General features: G+C 42.4%; 1 protein-coding gene across 1 annotated transcript in view; it reads right to left on the bottom strand.

The window, feature by feature from the left end:
* Positions 1-2043: 2043 nt before the first annotated feature.
* Positions 2044-19153, bottom strand: part of Oit3 (oncoprotein induced transcript 3) — a 29362-nt gene continuing 12252 nt past the window's right edge. The window contains exons 5-10 of the mRNA XM_090346519.1: positions 18418-18540; positions 13632-13754; positions 11774-11934; positions 8531-8946; positions 4214-4313; positions 2044-2671 (exon numbers count right to left, since the gene is read on the bottom strand). Coding sequence (XP_090202645.1) covers positions 2498-2671; positions 4214-4313; positions 8531-8946; positions 11774-11934; positions 13632-13754; positions 18418-18540 — 1097 coding nt within the window. The 3' untranslated portion in view covers positions 2044-2497. The remainder of the gene's footprint in view (positions 2672-4213; positions 4314-8530; positions 8947-11773; positions 11935-13631; positions 13755-18417; positions 18541-19153) is intronic.

The following is a 19153-nucleotide window of genomic DNA, read 5'->3' as shown; positions in this document are numbered from 1 at the left end:
TCCATTCCCACTGGGGCTGGAGAGGTAAACACAAGTGGGTGGGGTCAGAGGCTCACCTGCTGAAGGTCAGTGGAATGGAGGTGAGGTAGAATCAGGCCTCTCAGCTTCCATTTCTTCCTTTAGTAGCCTGGCCATGCTTGGAGGGCCAGATAGTGTTAGGGTCACGCTGGAATCTGGGAAAAGTTCCTGTAACCTGTGGGCGGGAGAGACTGATACCTTTCACCTGAGAGGTGGCTCCTAGCCCACTGTAGATCAGGATCACCTGAGAACTACTTAAGTAAGCCAGTGAGGAATTCTTGGGCTCAAGCCTATGCACTCCTGTTTGATAAATGCTCCCCAGGTGATCCTGATGTCAGGGGAGGGCAGAAAGCCACTACCAAGATGAAGGATTGGCCAGCAAAGTTCCTTGGGCCAATTCCTGTCTGAAACCAGTTTTTGTGCAGCACAGAGCACAGCCATGTGCTGCACTTGTCAGCAGCTGCTCCCTCTGTGACATTAGGGTCAAGTCATGTCACAAAGATTGTATGGAAGGAGGAGCACACAGAAATGGAGGGACAAGGGGGTGTACAAAAGCATCAGTGCCACTCACTAGGAATTCTATGGAAATGAACAATTCAACTTATGGGTGGGGATGGGTGGACAAAACAGGGAGAGAATGAGGGAAGAGGTGACATTATCCAAAAAGAAATGTACTCAGGGCCAGGAGTTTGGCCTAGTGGTTTAAGTGCTTGCCTAGCATGCATGAAGACCCAGGTTCGATTCCTTGGTACCACATACATAGAAAAAAGCCAGAAGTGGTGCTGAGGCTCAAGTGGTAGAGCTCTAGCCTTGAGAAAGTCCAAGGACAGTGCTCAGGCCCTGAGCTCAAGCCCAGGACTGGCAAAAAAAAAAAAAAAGAAATGTACTCATTACCTGACTTATGTAACCAGAATCCCTCTATATCACCTTTATAATAACAAAAATAAATAGAATTTTAAAAAGAAAAACTGCATGGCCCACAGAACTGAACCTCTTATCACTTGGTCCCTTTCTTCTTACTAAGTTTACTGCTTCCATTAACAATTGATCATTGCAGTCAATGTAATGCCGTGAAATGGCATGATATGAATTGGTACATCAAGGAATTGGAGCTGGGAGTGGGTGGCTCATACTAGCTACTCAGGATGTTTAGATCTGAGGACCATGCTTTGAAGCCAGTCTGGGCAAGCAAGTCCATGAGATTTATCTACAATTAACCATCAAAAGCAGGAAGTGGATCTGTGGCTCAAATGGTAAAGCACTAGCATAGAGCATGAAAGCTCAATGACAGTGCCCACACTAAGTACAAGCCCCAACACCAAGATACACACACACACACACACACACACACACACACACTCAGGGCCTGGGCATTATCCTTGGGCTTTCTTTAAGGCTAGTGCTCTATCATTTGAGCCACTGTACTACTTCTGGCTTTTTCTGGGTATGTGGTACCAAGGAATCGAACCCAGGGCTTCATGCATGCTAGCCAAGTACTCTACCCCTAGGCCATAGTCCCAGCCTATGTTTATGTTTATTTTATTTTTTTGCCAGTCTTGGGGCTTGAGCTCAGGGCCTCAGCACTGTCCTTCGGCTTTCTCAAGGCTAGAGCTCTAACTACTTGAGCCACAGCACCATTTTTGGTTTTTTCTATGTATATGGTTTTGAGGAATCAAACCTGGGTCTTCATGCTTGCTAGGCAAGCATTCTACCACTAGGCCAAACTCCTGGCCCTTTATATTTATTTTAATAAAATTTACTAAGCACCAGTGAAATAGAGTACAGTATAATTCTATGCCTTTTTCTATTGTCTTGCTGACCTGAAGGCACTGGATACTGATTCACAGGGCATATGGGAGCACACTTCATTTACAATCAAATCACTGAACCTCTTAAATGCTTCTTGACGAGCTTATTAATATTTATTAAGTGAAAATATTTCACTTAAGGCAATAAGAAAACCTCCAAAGAAAGTATTACACAAGAGGAAAGCCAAATAACATTTTATCGTTGTATATTGTTTTATTAATGAACTTCCAAGTCTCCTATAACTATGTTGAATTTGAATTGAAATTTCAGGGTATAATTATCATTTATATGAGTCAGGAGTCATTGGGTATTTTTTTCTGATTTAAGTAGCTATTTCATTGTGGTTCTTGTTTTTTAGGTTTCTAATTTGAAACATCATACCCAGCTTCTCACTTTGAAAGCCCTTTTACACCATTCCCAGAGTATTTAACGTAGAGAGAAATGGAGGAGTGCAGGGAGTCTGTGGCAACCCCTTGACTGTGCACTGTAGGAAGCTGATGCCCTATTTAGGGTAGGTTGCCCGTGTTTGGCCAGCCAGAGACCAGCAGCAGTCAGTGGGTTCTAGGAATTTGTCTAACCTTACACTGCATGGTTTAAGGAAATCAGGTGTTCTAGAAGGTTCTCTGATACTCTAGAGAGCCTGGGGAGAAGGAGCAGGCTGCAGTGGGGCCTAGTCCTCCCAGTCAATGCTGATGGGGCCTCCACTCAGTGTCTGACTCTGTAGCCTGGTCCAGTCTTCAGCAGGTCCTGCCTCACGTCGCAAACGTCGGTGGCAGCCCTGGGCACAACGGGATCGCTCGTCCAGCATCCTGCAGACCAGGACTTGACAATGCAGAAACACCTCCTGGGAAGAGGGTAATGATCCTTAGTACAAACATGGTACCTACTGCTGCCATGGGCCACCCTGATGGCGACACACGATGCTGTCCAACATCCCCTCCCTCACTCCAAAGAGCAAGGCTGAAGCAGGTGCTTCCTCCCTTACAGATGGAGAAACAGACACACAACATAGCAGAGGCAACTTGTGCACTGGGAAAAAAACAAATCCTTTCTAGAAAGAGCAGCCTCAGATTTCTTCTAGAGAGGCCAGTGACAGATATGGCTGTCAGCAGCCGGTCTGCAAGAGTGGCATGCTGCAGGGACACACTCAACGGCAGGGTGAGATGCTAGCCTCAGATTCAGATTCAGAACAGTGACAAGAACAATCAAATTTGCACCCTGTAACTGTGGCCCTCCCTGCACAGCCTCATGGCTGCTATCCAAGAAGATAGTGGTGGTTTTTTAATGTAGCATGTTCTATATGCACATACATTGTTATGACAGTCTTTCAACAGGCTTTCATCTGCTTTTCCTATATTTATTAATAACTGTTTGACAGTGTATTCAATTAATATATTACATAGACCCCTTAGTTCTGTTAATCTGGGGGCTGTCTTTGAAGGCATTATAGCATACGTATCCACCTTTTAAATTTTGCTTTTGAGAAACTTGTAGAATTCGAATTAGTAGATAAAAGAATTCATGGGCCGGGAGTTTGGCCGAGTGGTTAAAGTGCTTGCCTAGCATGCACAAAGACCCGGGTTCGATTCCTTGGTACCACATACATAGAAAAAAGCCGGAAGTGGTGCTGAGGCTCAAGTGATAAAGCTCTAGCCTTGAGAAAGTCCAAGGACAGTGCTTAAGCCCTGAGCTCAAGCCCAGGACTGGCAAAAAAAAAAAAAAAGAGAATTCATGACTTAATGACTATTATTAGTTATCGTCAGGTAACTTTCTAGAAAGTGTGTTGATTTACACTGACATTGTAAACTTCTCTTTAGAATCTTGAAAACATTGCAATTTGTAGTATTTCTCAGTTTAGTAGACATATAGTGGTATCTTACAATTGGCATTTTAATCACTATTTCTCTTTTCATTTCATTATTTGTCTTTTCTGTGAATTTCCTGCTACATAACTGACTGCCAACTGGCTTTTCTCCCTCCCTCCCTCCCTTCCTTCCCCTTTCCTTCCCTCCCCCTCCCATTCTTCAGGTTCTTGTGATGAACCCCAGGCCCTCATCAAACTCAAGACCCTCCTCTCTGCCTCTGCATGCTGAGATTGTTGGTATGCATCACCACACCTGCCTCCACACTGGCTCATTCATTGTATCTGCCAACAAAGATTTGAAATTATCCTATGATGTTTTCTTTGATCAGCACTGTCATTGTGTGTGTGTGTGTGTGCGTGTGTGAACACATGTGAAGTGAGAGACATGCATAAAGATGGGGAAGCTCTCTACCAGTTTCACCATATTCTCCCAGGAGTCCTGCAGATCCTAAGCCCAGGGTCTTTGAATGTCAGCATTCCATGACATCAAGAAGGAGGGTTTAGGTCCAGGGTTCAGCTCACCTTGTGGTCTTTGCCCACAAACTTGAAGACAGGAACCTGGAAATGCTTTACTAGGTGATCCCGGGATGAATACTGCTTCACTGAGTCATCTGAAACGCAGCTGAAAGCAAGAGTGACAACATGTGAGCCTGATGGTTTCCACAGAGGTAGAAAACCAAGCTCGAGCCTCATATCCAGCCTAAGGAGAGGTGGGGAGGTGAAGACACAGCCCTACCCCATGGGGCACCGTAGGCCAGCCGGCTACTTCAGCTAGGTCAACGCCAGCATTTGCTTCAGTGTTCATGTCTGCTGAGGCTGTCTTTCACCTGCAATGTGGTGCAGGAATTCTGACTTTATGATGCTTGTTTGTGGTCTGAGGAGGATTTTCGTAAATGTAATAAATATTTACTGGCCACTTAGTAGACATAAACACTAAAGGGTGCAGAGTGAAAAAAACTGCAATTTGTGATCTAAGAGCCTTGTACAACTAGAAGTTTCTTAGGAAATTTGAGCTTCTGTTGGATGGCCCTCGCCACAGTTATTCTGATTCCCCATTTCCCACATGTACTGGTCTTTCTGCCTGGACTGGCTTTGAACCACCATCCTTAGTCTCAGTCTGAGAGATTCTTATCTCCATTTAACCACCAAAAATCCAGAAGTGCACTGGGAGCGTAGCCTAGTGGTAGAGTGCTCGCCTAGCATGCATGAGGCCCTAGGTTCGATTCCTCAGTATCAGAATTACCACGTACACGGAAAAAGCCACAAGTGGTGCCTATGGCTCAAGTGGCAGAATTTGAGCAAAGTGTCTGAGGATAGTGCCCAGGCTCTAAGTTCAAGTTCCAGGACTGGTTAAAAAAAAAGCTGAAGTGGTGCCATTTTTCAAATGGCAGAGTTCCAGCTCTGAGGAGAAAGCTAAGCAATAGCACACAAGGTCTTGAGTTCAAGCCCCAGTATTGGCATACATATACACACAAACATGTATGTGTGGACATATTTATATATGTATAAGCATATACACATACACACATTTGTGTGCACATGTATGTTTATATGTGTATACACATATACATATGTACATACATATATGTGAGTATATTAGGATTATCCCCAAATTACTGTTATAAGTACTCTTTCAGCAAACTGCTTGGCAAATTTTTTTCTTACCAATCTTGGGGCTTGAACTCAGGGCCTGGGCACTGTCCTTGGACACTTTTTGCTCAAGACTAGTGCCCTGCCACTTGAGCCACAGCACCACTTCAGGCTTTTTCTGTGTATGTGGTATGAGGAATCGAACCCAGGGCTTTGTGCATGCTAGGCAAGCACTCTACCACTAGGCCAAATTACTGGCCCTTGGTAAATATTTAATGACCTCTACTCTACAAAAGCTTAAGGAGGAAGGAAAAGGAAAGGAATCCCTACTTTGCCATGAGATGGAATCAGAGAATATTTCACAGAGGAAGAAAACTACAGAATCTTGAAGGATGAGAGGGAAGCAGAGAGCCAAGCAAATTGGTTATATCTTGTCCAATGCTCTTGTCTGCACTATGGATAGCTAGCTGTCTACCAGCTTACATAATAGGCCCTCTACTATGGTTTTACCAGTTGTCGTCTCTGCCTTTTTTTTCCTTCTGCAGCTCTGCCTATCTGTCTGTGTCTCTCATAAATACATATGGGTACACACTGTTCTTCTGAATATGCTAACGACTAGAAAAACAAATAGTGCAGTTCCTTAGAACTGCCTAAACAAAGGAACAGTTCTTCACTGAGAGTCTGAATAACAAATGTGTAGGCAAATTTCATAAGTTTTTAGATTGCAGGTTACTCCTTCCCACTAAATGAGTTGTGATTATATACTTCTTTTTCTTGAAGTAAATAGCATTTCTCTCACACTTGGGATAAGAAAAATGTTTATTATCTTAATTAGCAAGACAGTTCCACAAAGCATACTCCAGAACCTACAAACTGTATACTTTGCAAAGTATAATATATATGTGTATGAAAACAGCATAATAAACCCATCAAAAACAGTAAAAAAAAAGATGTTGGAATGTGTGTTATGTACAAGTAATATTACCCTGTAATCCTAACTACTCAGGAGGCTGAGACCTGAAAGATCACAAATTAAAGCCAGCCAATGGATTTGAATTGACTCAAAAGTATGCTTAAATAACCTAAAAAAATTATGCTTTTTCTTCCCTTAGAGTCTACCAAATATTTTGTCTTGCTGCTTCACTATCTCACTAACTAATTTCTTTTTTCTTTTTCTTTTTTGCTGTATTGGCATTTGAACTCAGAGCCTCTGCTAGGCAGGGACTCTACTATTTGAGCCACTCCACTAGTTCTTTTTGGCATCGGTTACTTTTTTTTTGTAAGCAGCTCCATTTATTTGAGTAAATAAGCTTGTAAATAAATCATTGGTAAATATTACAAAATTAAATACATTTTCAAAAGCTTGCCAGTATATGTAAAATTCACAAACATAGTTCTTTTAAAAAATAAAATATGTTCAAAGCACCCTTGATATAAAATGCCTGTTCTCAGACAGGGCCACCTGGAGACATGTGACAGTAGAAGGGGTTTCCAGGGAGAGGCCTCAGAGACGTGGTGGATGGAAGAGCTCACACTTTCACCCATTACCTTACTCACATTTCATTTGAATTTTAATTCTTCTTCAAAGAGTTGGTATGTAATGGAGGTGGCAGAACAGGTGCTCAGGCTTAACTCTATACATGGAGGTCAAGGTAACACCAAGGATGCAGAGTTCCCATTCTGAACCACTAAGAGAAGCCAATGAAGTGAGTCCATACTTCCAAGCCAGCAAATGCTGCTGCATAGACTGCTTTGAGCCAAGGTGAGGCCTTGCCCACCCTTGCACTTGCTCAACACTCAGTTCTTTTAACTCTAGTCTGATGCTAACCAGGCACAAAAGGGACTAGGAACCTACTTTTAAAGAGGAAGATGCCCAGCTCATTACTTTTCCTTTTTACCTGCTTCCACACAGACAGAATACACAGTTGTGTTTTTGTATGTGTGTTGAAAGCAGAGGACCCATTACTACACAGAACTTCCTTTTTCCATTACAAATCACTATTCAGATAGTATGGGCACTTCTCTCGAAATTATGTTAGTTCTTCAAAGTAAGTGTTTATAAAACTTTAAAAGACTACAAATGAGGCAGATAAGTACATGGCATTGGTTACTTTTTAAGATAAGGTCTGGCTTAATGCTCAGGCTAGTCTGCATTGCAATCTCCCTATCTGTGCTTCCAGATGCAGTTAGCATTCTAACACCATGGACTATTATGGTGCTCAGCCATTGGTTGAGATGGAGTCTTGTGAACATTTTACCTGCTCAGCCTTAAACCACAAGCCTCCCATATTCACCTCCTAATTAGCTAGAATTACATATTTGAGCTACTATGCCTGGCTACTTCCAAACTTCTTTAAAAAAAAACGTTTATACTTGCTGTTTTCTTCTGCTCTTTCCAGAACAAAGGGCTCATCGTGTATCTCACCCACCCTCTCTGAGCAGGCTACAGGCTCTTTAATTTCAATGATAAACAGGGTGATTTGCTGTCCATTACCTCTAGTCTTGACCCAGCTTCTGATCCTGATACACATTTTCAACTGCCCACTTACAGATATTGCAAGTTTAAAGCTGCTCAATATATTAGAAGGCTGAGATCTGAGGATCAAGTTTAGAAGCCAGCCTGGTGAGACAAAGCCAAAAGACTCCTATCCTGGCAAAATGTTGGAAGGAGAGCTATGACTCAAGTGGTAGAGCACCAGCCTTGAATAAAAAAGCTGAGACAGTGTTTAGCTGTCTGACATGCAAGCATGTGCATATTACACACACACACACACACACACACTCAGTACATTATTTTGTGAGATCAAATTCAATCTTTAAAATCTCAATCTATTTCTTTTATATAGTATCTTTTCTCAGTGGCATCTGGGGAGTCAGTTACCCTAGTCAGACTCTAAGGAGTCTTTTTTGACAGTTCTGGGGATTTAATTCAAGGCCTGACCACTGTCCTTGGGCTTTTCCCAAGGTTAGTGCTCTACCACTTGAGCCATAGCACCAGTTCTGGCTTTTCTATATATGTGGTACCAAGGAATTAAACCTGGTCTTCATGCATGCTAGGCAAGCACTGTACCACTAGGCCAAACTCCCGGCCTCAAGGAGTCATTTTTGACTTCCCTCTCTCACGGTTTTCCCCTCTACCTAGGGCCGTGAGTAATGAGGAGCCTGTGGAAGGGTACTGCTGGTCTAGGATAGGCGAACTCACGACAAGGGGCCCCAGAACGCAGGAGACAGTGCCTGCAGCGCAATTACCCATCACGGATGAGGTAGTACTTGGGGATCTCGTCCATCCTGGAGGTGGGGGTGGCGAAGCAGCTCTCCACCATGCTTTCCAGGCCGCTCACGTGCACTAGGGGTTCGATGCCGAAGTAGAGTGAGTCCCGGAGCTTGAGCTTGGGCAAGGATTCCCGGTAGGGTTCCTCGAACTCATTGTCCTTGAAGATCTCGAGCGTGAAGGGGAAGATGCCACGGCTGCGGCTCAGGATCTCTAGGGGAGAGTTGCGCAGGTTGGGGACGTAGCCCTCGGAGATGTTGTAGAGACGCGGGTACTCACAGGTCACCGGGATCAGAAGCTTGCTGGTCCGGATGATGACATCCCCGCTACTTCCCGGGGTCTGCTTGGGGAGGCCGGTCACCAGGTTGCTGGCCACTATTTTATCCTCCACCACCTGTGCCAGGCCAGGACAAGGAAAACGCCTAGGTTTATTTCTAGTATTCTCTCCCCTTTTAGAAACAGCTGATACATCAAAACACACTTGAGAGGTTTTTGTTTGTTTGTTTGTTTTTGCCAGTCCTGGGGCTTGAACTCAGGGCCTGAGCACTGTCCTTGGGCTTTCTCAAGGCTAGAGCTCTACCACTTGAGCCTCAGCACCACTTCCAGCTTTTTTTTTTCTATGTATGTGGTACTGAGGAATCGAACCAGGGTTTTCACATGCTAGGCAAGCATTTTTCCCACTAGGCCAAACTCCCAGCCCCACACTTGAGCGTTTTAATTTTTGCTTTGTTCATTTTTGTTGTTTGTTTTGTTTGTCAGTTGTAGGACTTGAACTCTTAGCCTGGGCGCTGTCCCTGAGCTCTTCAAGGCTACCACCTAACCCCTTGAGCCAAAGGGCCACTTCTGGTCTCCTGGTGGTTAATTGGAAATAAGAGTCTCACAGACTTTTTAGGGCTGGCTTTGAACTGTGATCCTCTGATCTCAGCCTCCTGAGTAGCTAGGATTACAGGCATGAGCCACCCTGCCCAGCTTCTTTGTTGTTTTTGAGTTGTCATCTCAGTGTTGCCCAGACTGGCTTTGAACTCTTGGGCTCAAGAGATTCTTCCACATCGTTGAGTAGCTGAGAGTACTGACAGTAAAGCTTTTCTCATAAGATTGCTTGTTTATTTTTGGTGCCTGTCCTGGAGCTTGAACTCAGGGCCTGGGTACTATCACTGAGTGTTGTGCTCAAGTCTAGCTCTCTCAGTTTGAGCCACAGCTACTCTTCTGGTCTTCATGTAGTTAACTAGAGATAAGAGTCTCATAGACTTTCCTCCCTGGGCTGGCTTTGAACTGTAAGCCTCAGATCTCAGCCTCCTGAGTAGCTAGGATTACAGGCGTGAGCCACCAGTGGCCAATTTAAATTTATTTATTTTATTGAATTTTGTTGGGTTTGGTTTTCTAACCTGATTAGGAATTGTACTTACTACTTCTTGGTCAGCCTACACATTCCTTTGGAGCATTCCTTACAAAACCAGATCCGTGCAGAATCGGCACATTCCAAGCTCTGGTATTTGAGGCAAGGACAGTGTCTGTGTATTATTTTTTCAGAATCCTGAACATGAGGATTCTGCTACAAGCCCAAGCTTGTGCTGGACTCTCCCACACTGGAACCTCAGTGCTACATCACCGAGGTTCAGCTCTCTAAATCAGCTCTATGCTCTCTTGTCCACCTGAGTGCTTCTAGCCTGTGATGGGGCATTCACACTGGCCAATCCACAGCAGGAATCCACACAGTTGGCCTAAGGGAGGGGGGAAGGAGGAGCTACTCCTTGATCTTTCCTCTATCTCTTACCCCAAGTCTGATTAGCCTTCAAGTTTTTAGTTGGTGTGATGTGTAAATAAATGCACACAGATGATGGCCAAGGCTTCTGTACTGACCTGTATCTGCATCATCTGTGCCCTACCCATCTCATACACAATCAGACCATAGGTTCCATCTCCTCTGCCCCTGATTTATCCCTAGCACTGTGAAGCCAAACCTGGATGCCTGCATACAGGGTAGGTCTTTGACCCATTCTCTGTCCTATGTACTTTCTAGCTTCATTTTCCAGTGTGTATTCGTTGTCAGGAAGGAATTCCTACACAAACATTCATTTCAGCCAGGCCCACCCACTCTCCTCTTGGAGACTTTGCCCATTTATTCACCATCTGAAAGGTTCTCTTTCTTTTCCTCTCTGCTTGTGTAAGCCTCCACTTTTGCCCCAATCCAAGTCCCTTGGTTGGTGGGTGGATTGTGTGTGGGGGCCTTCCAGGACTCCTAGAAGCCCAGCAGTTTCACAATTCATCCCTTATTGGCATTCTATGTGCTGTCATTTCAGTATTGCTATGTGAGTTTCTCTTGGCAGGAATCTCCTCCAATGCTTTCCAGCACAGGGCTCCATGCAGATTTGGGGGTGAGAGAATAGAATTTTCCCTTCAACTCAGCTCAATATTTGAACTCATTTACTGCTCTACAAATAAACCACCATCTCTAAATAATCCTTTTCTTCCAGTAAATAAGCTGATCAGAGGGAACGTAGCCAGCCTTTCTGTACTACTGCAGAAAAATGTCTGTGTACCTGGGACACTCAGGGCCACTGGAGAGAAGAATCTGCAACATTCTTCCTAATTCTTTTCCTTATGTTGCCTAGCCCCTAATAGGTGCTAAATAACATACTTGTTACATAAACAATACGTTTTCAACTCAGTTCTCTCTTTCTTTTTCTTTCATCAGTAGTGGGGCTTGACCTTATGGCCTCTTACTTTCACTTAGCTTTTTCACCCAAGGCTGACACTCTACTACTTGAGCCATACTTCCAGCTTTTTGCTGGATAATTAGAGATAAAAGTTTCTTGGCCAGGCAGGGTAGCTCATGCCAGTAATCCTAGCTGAGTTCTGACGACCGAGGTTCAATGCCAGCCCAGGCACTAAAGCACTAAAATCCGTGAGACTCTTATCTCCAATTAACCACCAGAAAAACTGAAAGTGGTAATGTGGCTCAAGAGGTAGGCGGTAGCTTTGAGCTGAAGAGCTCAGGTACAGTGCCCAAGCCCAGAGTTCAAGCCCCATGATCCACACACACAATAAAAAGTCTTTGGGATCTCTGGGATTTGTCTGCTTTGGCTGGCTTCAAACCTTGATCCTTAGATCTCAGCTTTTTGAGCAGCTAAGATTACAGGCCTAAGTCAATTCTATTATGTGATATATAACACAAGCCGTGCTGCTTTTCTGTCTTTTTTGAGTGTCCACAAGGGACCTACTTCCACCAAGGTGCCACATGTCTTGAGGGAGAAGAAGATGTTGACATGGGTGCCATTGGACACTCCCTTGCAGGAGGTGTTGGTCAGGAAGAGCTCCAGGCCACCGACCAGCTCCCTGGGGACGCTCACTTCAATGGTGCTTGACTTGCACAACACTGGAACTGTGAGAGAGGGAACAGATGTCAGAAGGGAGACCTGGGTTGGGAGGAAGGAGAGGGAGGTTTCTGGAGGGAATAGTTTCACTTACATCTGTTTTTGTTCTCTCTCCCAGGAACCAATGGGACTCAAAAATAATTGGTGGAAAAAAACTAGAGTTTCTAACTCCCAGAATTAAGGTCTTTTGTTATCCCTCAAGTATACTGTGTGTGTGTGTGTGTGTGTGTGTGTGTGTTTATGCTGGTACTGGGGCTTGAACTCAAGGCTCTGTACTTTAGCTTTTTTTTTTGCTCAAAGTTGGTGCTCTTCCACCTGAGCCACAACTCTATTTTCAGCTTTTGTTGGTTAATTGGAGTCAGGAGTCTCATGAACTTCCCTGCCCAGGCTGGCTTTGAACCATAGTCTTCACTTCAGATCTCAACCTCCTAAGTACTAAGATTATGTGCATGAGCATGGGAGTCCCATTAATATACTGTTCTTTAAAATAGGAGTATTGCATTCAAGTGTCAAGTGTCAATTTGGACCAAACACTTGGCCCAAAATAGGCTTAGCATAACTCCACAAGTGAAACTCCTAAAGGATTAACACTTAATAACAACACAATTTATTGACAATAAGGGAAAAGCATTGCTCTGATATAAGCTTAAATGATACATAGTCCTGCTTTCATTTCACTGTTAATTATGACCCCACAAAGCAGAAGTAATAACCAGTGTTAGTGCTCTCAGAGAAGGTTTCCAAATTGTCCTTGGAAAGGTTGTAAATTCTGACTATAAATTCTATTTTAACTTAATATAAAAAAGATTGCTTTTCCTTAGATGTTCACTTCTCCAGACTGTGCACACCCCTAAAAGACTGTCACAGTCCAGTCTGTGAGGATACATTATACAGCACAATATATTTATTTATTTATTTTAGTTTCAAAAACAATTGTGAATTTTAATAAAAACATGAAGAAACAATGTCCTTGTTAACACATTCATGTTTGATTCAGGGCTATAGTGCTGTGATACAGCAGACATTTAAAAATCTATTACAATAGCAATTTACAAAAAAGTTACCACAGGATCATTATTCAAACCATACTATAAACTAACAATGAGTTTATCATAGAGATATAATTTATGACATCATAGATGCCCTTTGAGTGTTTTTCCTCATAGAAAAAATTTGTGTCAATACATTACCATTAAAACATGCTTATCTAGGGGCTGAGAATTTGGTATAGTGGTAGAGTGCTTGCCTAGCATGCACGAAGACCCGGGTTTGATTCCTCAGTACCACATACACAGAAAAAAGCCAGAAATGGCAGCACAATATATTTAAAAAGTCAGACAGAGGGAAATTAAACATTTGCTGGAGGACTGAATTAGTATTGTGGACATCAAGAAAACTTCCAAGAAGGCAATTTTGGAGGATTATTAAGAGAAGCCATTCTGAAACTATCCTGATTCTTCTTATTTTTCTAAATTGATATTAGCTGTACTATTAGCCATAGGATTTTAGAGAAAATGCAGGTGTAAACAGCCAAGGAAGGTTGGCAATTTGGAATTCTGCAGAGATCTCCTCTTTTGAATGATTCCTCAAAGGTGACTGCTTAAAGAGCTGATGTTGGGAAAGAGTCTGATGCACTTGAGAGAGGGAGATTATGGGGTTGGGGGATTAATATAAATGGAGCAGATGGAGTCCATCCATGTTCTACCTTGGCAAGTGTGGTTATCGTCTGACAGCACCAAGCCCCGGGGACACTCGCAGTGGTAGCCATTCTCAGATTCAGTGCAAGAGTGGCTACAGCCACCATTGTTGCTGTGGCATCCTTCAATGTCTGCAGTGGAAACCAACATAAAAAGGAATCAGCTCTCTTCCTCATAAGCTCCCATACTTACAGCAGGAATTGTTCCTTCTTTCCTTTTCTTTTATTGCCAGTCCTGTGGCTTGAATTCAGGGCCTGGGCACTATTCCTGAGCTTCTTTTACTCAAGGCTAGTACTCTATCACTTGAGCCAGTTCCAGTCCTGAATTTTTTGTTTATATGACACTGAGGAATTGAACCCAGGGCTTCATGCATGCTAGGCAAGCACTCTACCACTAAACCACATTCCTAGTCCCAACTGTTCCGTATTTACAGTAGTATCCCTGGGATCTGGCCTGGTGATGGAACTTGTAGGTGACTCCACAAAAATGTTAGCTAAATGTTACAGCTACGTGCTATACGCAGCCATCAAACACCCAGTTCCCCATGTAAGCGACTCAGGCATTTTTATTTGGGTATTCGATTTTGTCTGATGTCTTTCTCATGGTTGGACTGAGATCATAGGCATTTAGGAATAAGACCCAAAATCTATTTCCTAGTTGCTCTAACATTTAATATAGCTGGTTTGAATTTTATAGAGTATTATTGATGAAAAGGGACTGGGTATAAATTCAACTGGATGAGCTGGTGGACAGAGTTGTTGCTAACTGGCTGGATCACTAGCCCCTCTTCTAGAATTTCTAGAAACCACAGTGCTGGGGATAAAGCACCTTGGCTGACAGTGTACTATGAAAATGAAGCCTGGGAGCTGGGGATGTAGCGCAGGAATAGAATGCTTGCTTAGAATGTGCAAAGCCCTTGGGCTCAATCCTTAGCACTGTAGTACTACTACTACTACTTCCAACCACCACCACCACCACCACCACCACCACCACCACCACCACCACCTTGTGGGACCAGAATATCATCTTCCAGGTCAGGAGTTGTCATTGTAACTTGTTACACATTGTTCTAAATAAAGCTTTATTGGCATATAGCCATAACCATTTGTCTACCTATTGTCTGTGGCAGTTTTCTCACCACAAGGCAGAGCTGGGTAGTTTTGACTGATTCTGTATGATGCATGAAATATTTATCATCTAGCCTTTACAGGAGAAGTTTGCTGATCTTTTTTCTAGGTAAAAATAATGGAGGCAATGTTTCAACTTTTGTAAAGTTATTCTTTTTTTTTTTTTCCCAGTCCTGGGCTTGGGCTCAGGGCCTGAGCACTGTCCATGGGTTTTCTCAAAGCTAACACTCTACCACTTGAGCCATAGCACCACTTCTGGCTTTTTTTCTATGTGTGTGGTACCAAAGAATTGAACCCGGGTCTTTGTACGTGCTAGGCAAGCACTCTACCACTAAGCCAAACTCCCAGCCCCTAAAGTTATTCTTTTATGAAGAATATATTCTCAATGAATCAGTCTTTGCAAAACTTAGATGACATTAGGTATTACCTGTTTATAAATCTATGTATTTCAAAAGGATATAAGCGTAGTTTATAAACTTTTTTGCCGCCCCGGGGCTTGAACTCAGGGCCTGGGCACTGTCCTTGAGCTTTCTTAAGGCTAGTGCTCTACCACTTGAGCCACAGTACCACTTCTGGCTTTATCTGTGTATGTGGTACCAAGGAATTGAACCCAAGGACTTTGTGCATCCTAGGCAAGCATGTACCACTAGGCCACACTCCTGGCTCTAGTTTATAAACTTTAATGTAGCTAAAATCATTTACAAAAGCGTGGAAGACAGTGAAACATATGCTGTAAGATATTAAAATCAATTCAATATTTGTAAAACAAAAGGGTCACATTGAATGATCACACAAGGTATTTTCAGGCTTCAAAACCCAAAGCACAAAATATACTGAAAATCTAAGTTGTTTTAAAGGATTTAAACCTCTTAGGAGGACAGAACAAAATGTTTAGAATTTAATTATCTGGCAAAAGGGATTCTGAGCCATTTTGTTATCTTCCTTTTACTTCTCTGTATTTTCTTTATGCTTTATAATAAAATAAAACAGTAAAAAATTACTTAAAGTCTAAAAGTATCATTTTTATTTTATTTTATTTTATTTTTTGCCGGTCTGGGGCTTGAACTCAGGGCCTGGGCACTGTCCTTAGACACTTTTTGCTCAAGGCTAGCTCTCTGCCACTTGAGCTATAGCGCCACTTACAGCTTTTTCTGTGTATGTGGTACTGGGGAATTAAACCCAGGGATTTTTGCATGCTAAGTGAGTATGCTAAGTGAGTCCACGCTCCCAGACCTCATTAATTATTTTTTAAAGAAAAGATATAATTAAACCAGGTTCTGATAACTCATGCCTATGATCTAAACTAATCAGGAGGTGAGACTGAGAGGATTAAGGCTCAAATCTAGGCTGGGCAAAAAGTTTTCCAGATTACTTCCCACATCATTTCAACCGATAGTTGGGCACAATGACACACATTTGTCACCCCAGCTATATTTGAAGACGAGGTTCGGAGGACTTCAGTTCCAGGCCAGCCTGGAATAAATGTGCTTGTAAGACCCTAACTCAATAGAAAAAGTTGGGAGTGGTGGCATGTACCTGCTCAGCTCTGAAGGTAGCAAAACCTGGAGATGGTGGTTCAGGCTGGGCTAGTCAAAAAACCAGATCCTATCTCAACAATAATCAATGCAAAAAGGGCTGGGGGCATGGCTCAATTAACAAAGCACCTGCTTAGCAAGTGTGACCCCTGAGAACAAACTCTGAAACCATAAAATATATACAAAATAAAATTTTAAAAGATTTTAATAGCCCAACTAAAGAAGCATGTTCAGAACACCAATAAAATCTAAGGTTCACATGGCAATATCACTTCTAAAGTGTAATTCATGTATAATTCATAAGTAATAACTTATAATTATAAGGATTAACTATAACAGTTTCAATAAAGTATTGATGAATAATTACAAATATTCCTCATAAATGTTTTATTAATATTAGAATATGCAAAATCATTTAAAAATAATTAGGACTTAAGGAAGACTCAAGACTTTATCCTTAGTCAATAAAATTTAAAATACTTAGCCTTGCTATAAAGTAGTAACATATAATAATGTAAACTTTGTTGCATGGGAAAATTGTGATACCTAGTCATAATTTTTGTGGTAACATTATTTTAAATATAACAAGAATAAAGTAGATTATTATAAGCAATAGTTTAGTTCTACTAATTCACAAATCAGTTATCCTATAGAACAAAACCTATGTGTTCTATAAATAATGATAGTCAAGCTACTGATCTTTCCATGTCACTCTCTGCTAAGATTGTGAGGAAAATTTAGATTCGCAAGAGTAGAAATATTAAAATTTTAGCTGTAATGATTTGCAAAGGTGAATGTGCCTTAGAGTGGGGACTCTGTCTAAGTTTCATGCAATAGTAGTAGATCATTGAAACATCATGTAGTATTTTATAAATCTATAAATCATATCAACTTAAAAAGCAAAAATAGGGCTGGGCGCTAGCTACTCAGTAGGCTGAGATCTGATGGTGGTTTGAAGCCAGCTCAGGCATAAAAGTCCATGAGACACTTTCATCCAATAAATTATTCAGAAAAAGCCAGAAGTATAGCTGTGGTGCAAGATGTAGAGCACCAGCCTTGAGACAAAGAACCTCAGGGAAAGTGACTAGGCCCTGAGTTCAAGCCTTGGGACCAGCACCAAAAATAATAAAAATGTAAAAATAGAAAAAATTAATAGTAGACAATTTACATGTCAATTATTTGATATATATCAGGAACTCTTCCTTTTGTTTCATAGTCATGTAATGTACATACATTTCTGCTATTAAAAGTAGATAATTTTTATCTTCAAAAATATACTAATCTTCAATAAATGCAAAGCATACAGGGGGAAAATGACCTCATGTAAAACCAGTTTCCCAAACTTCTAAAACAGGGAGAATCATCTATGGAACTTGTTAGAAAATGAACTGATAACCAGTTTGGTGGCTTACACCTGTAATCTTAGCTACTCAAGAGGCTGAGATCTGAGGATCATGGTTTGAAGCCAGCCTAGGCAGGAAAGCATGTGAGACCCTTATCCTCAATTAACTAGGAAAAAGCTGGAAGTAGAGATATGGCTCAAGTGGTAGAATATCACCTTTGAGCAAAAAAGCTAAGGGACAGTACTCAGAACCCCGAGTTCAAGCTTCAATAATGGCACAAAACCAAATCAAATCCAAACCAACAAACCTTGTGAACTGTAGGCCCTATCCCCTCCTGGGGGCTTTGTGGAAGCCAGGTGTTCCTCAGCTTCACTTTGCTTCCAGCTCTGCTTCCTAGGCCAATAACGCCCATGTCATTTACACATTACTTACAGAGCCAATTGCCTTCACCTGTATCCAGGTCCCCTGAACCAGAATTGGCACTTTAACAAAATCTTATGTGATTCAAGACTGTACCTAAGCTTGAAAAAGGTGGAATGCCTCAATTCAATTTCTCCAATAAAAATGTGGCTTGCTGCCTCTTGAAAATTTCCCTCCTGATAACTGGGAGACAAAATCAACACTGAATTTTGTCCATGACGTAAATACTTCTGTTTATCATGAATCCTTTCTGTCATTTCTTGGTGTAAAGAGTCACTCTTGTAACACCAAGGCACACTCCCAGATGTTGGACAATGAGCCAGTGGCTTCCTTAGGACTCTGGACTTGAGTCCTTCCTCATGGTCTCACCTTCACAAGTCCTGCCATCTCTCCTTAGCACACGGCCAACTCCACACTGGCAGTGGTGGGAGCCTTTGAGGTTTACACACATCTCACTGCAGCCCCCATTGTTCTGCTCACATTCATTTTCATCTGTAGAAGAGAAACCATACCATTGTTCTATTGCCAAGAAACTCATCTTGTCCCAAGCCCCTGAGCAGATTCCCCACCTCTTCTCAGATCCTTCTGGTAACTGCATACCTCAATCACCCTCACTGTGATATGGCACATCGTTTCTATCAACCTGGTCTCCCCAAGTTAGTTGTTCATGTGCCTCTGCTGAGTGGAGGGCACCTCTTCATTTGCCAATTCCCTCCTAAGAGCAAAACTGGGTAGGCACGGGAGGCTCATGCCTGTAATTGTAGCAACTTCGGACGCTGAGATTCAGAGGATTTCAATTCCTGGCCAGTCTGAGTAGAAAAGTTTGTGAGATTCCCTTCTCAACGAGTGTCTTGATATAGTGATGTATACCACTTTTTCTAGCTATGATAGGAAGTCCAAAATAGGAGGATCAGTGGCTGGGCACAGCCTGATCCAAGAAAGGAGATGAACTAGAACAGAGACTGTGCTTACGACCAGGCTCCCTTTGCTGTGACTTGGATATGAATTAAGTAAACCCTAGTGCTTGTGTGATGGGAGCTGGGTCCCCAGTGTGGCAATGCTATGAGAGTGGTGAGACCTTTAAGAGGTGGGGCCTAGTACAGTA

The sequence above is a fragment of the Megascapheus bottae genome, chromosome 15 (genome assembly GCF_031878675.1).
Source record: "Megascapheus bottae isolate mThoBot1 chromosome 15, mThoBot2.hap1, whole genome shotgun sequence".
Lineage (NCBI taxonomy): Eukaryota > Metazoa > Chordata > Mammalia > Rodentia > Geomyidae > Megascapheus > Megascapheus bottae.
Note: the sequence above shows the minus strand (reverse complement) of the source record. Positions and strands in the feature narration are given on the sequence as shown.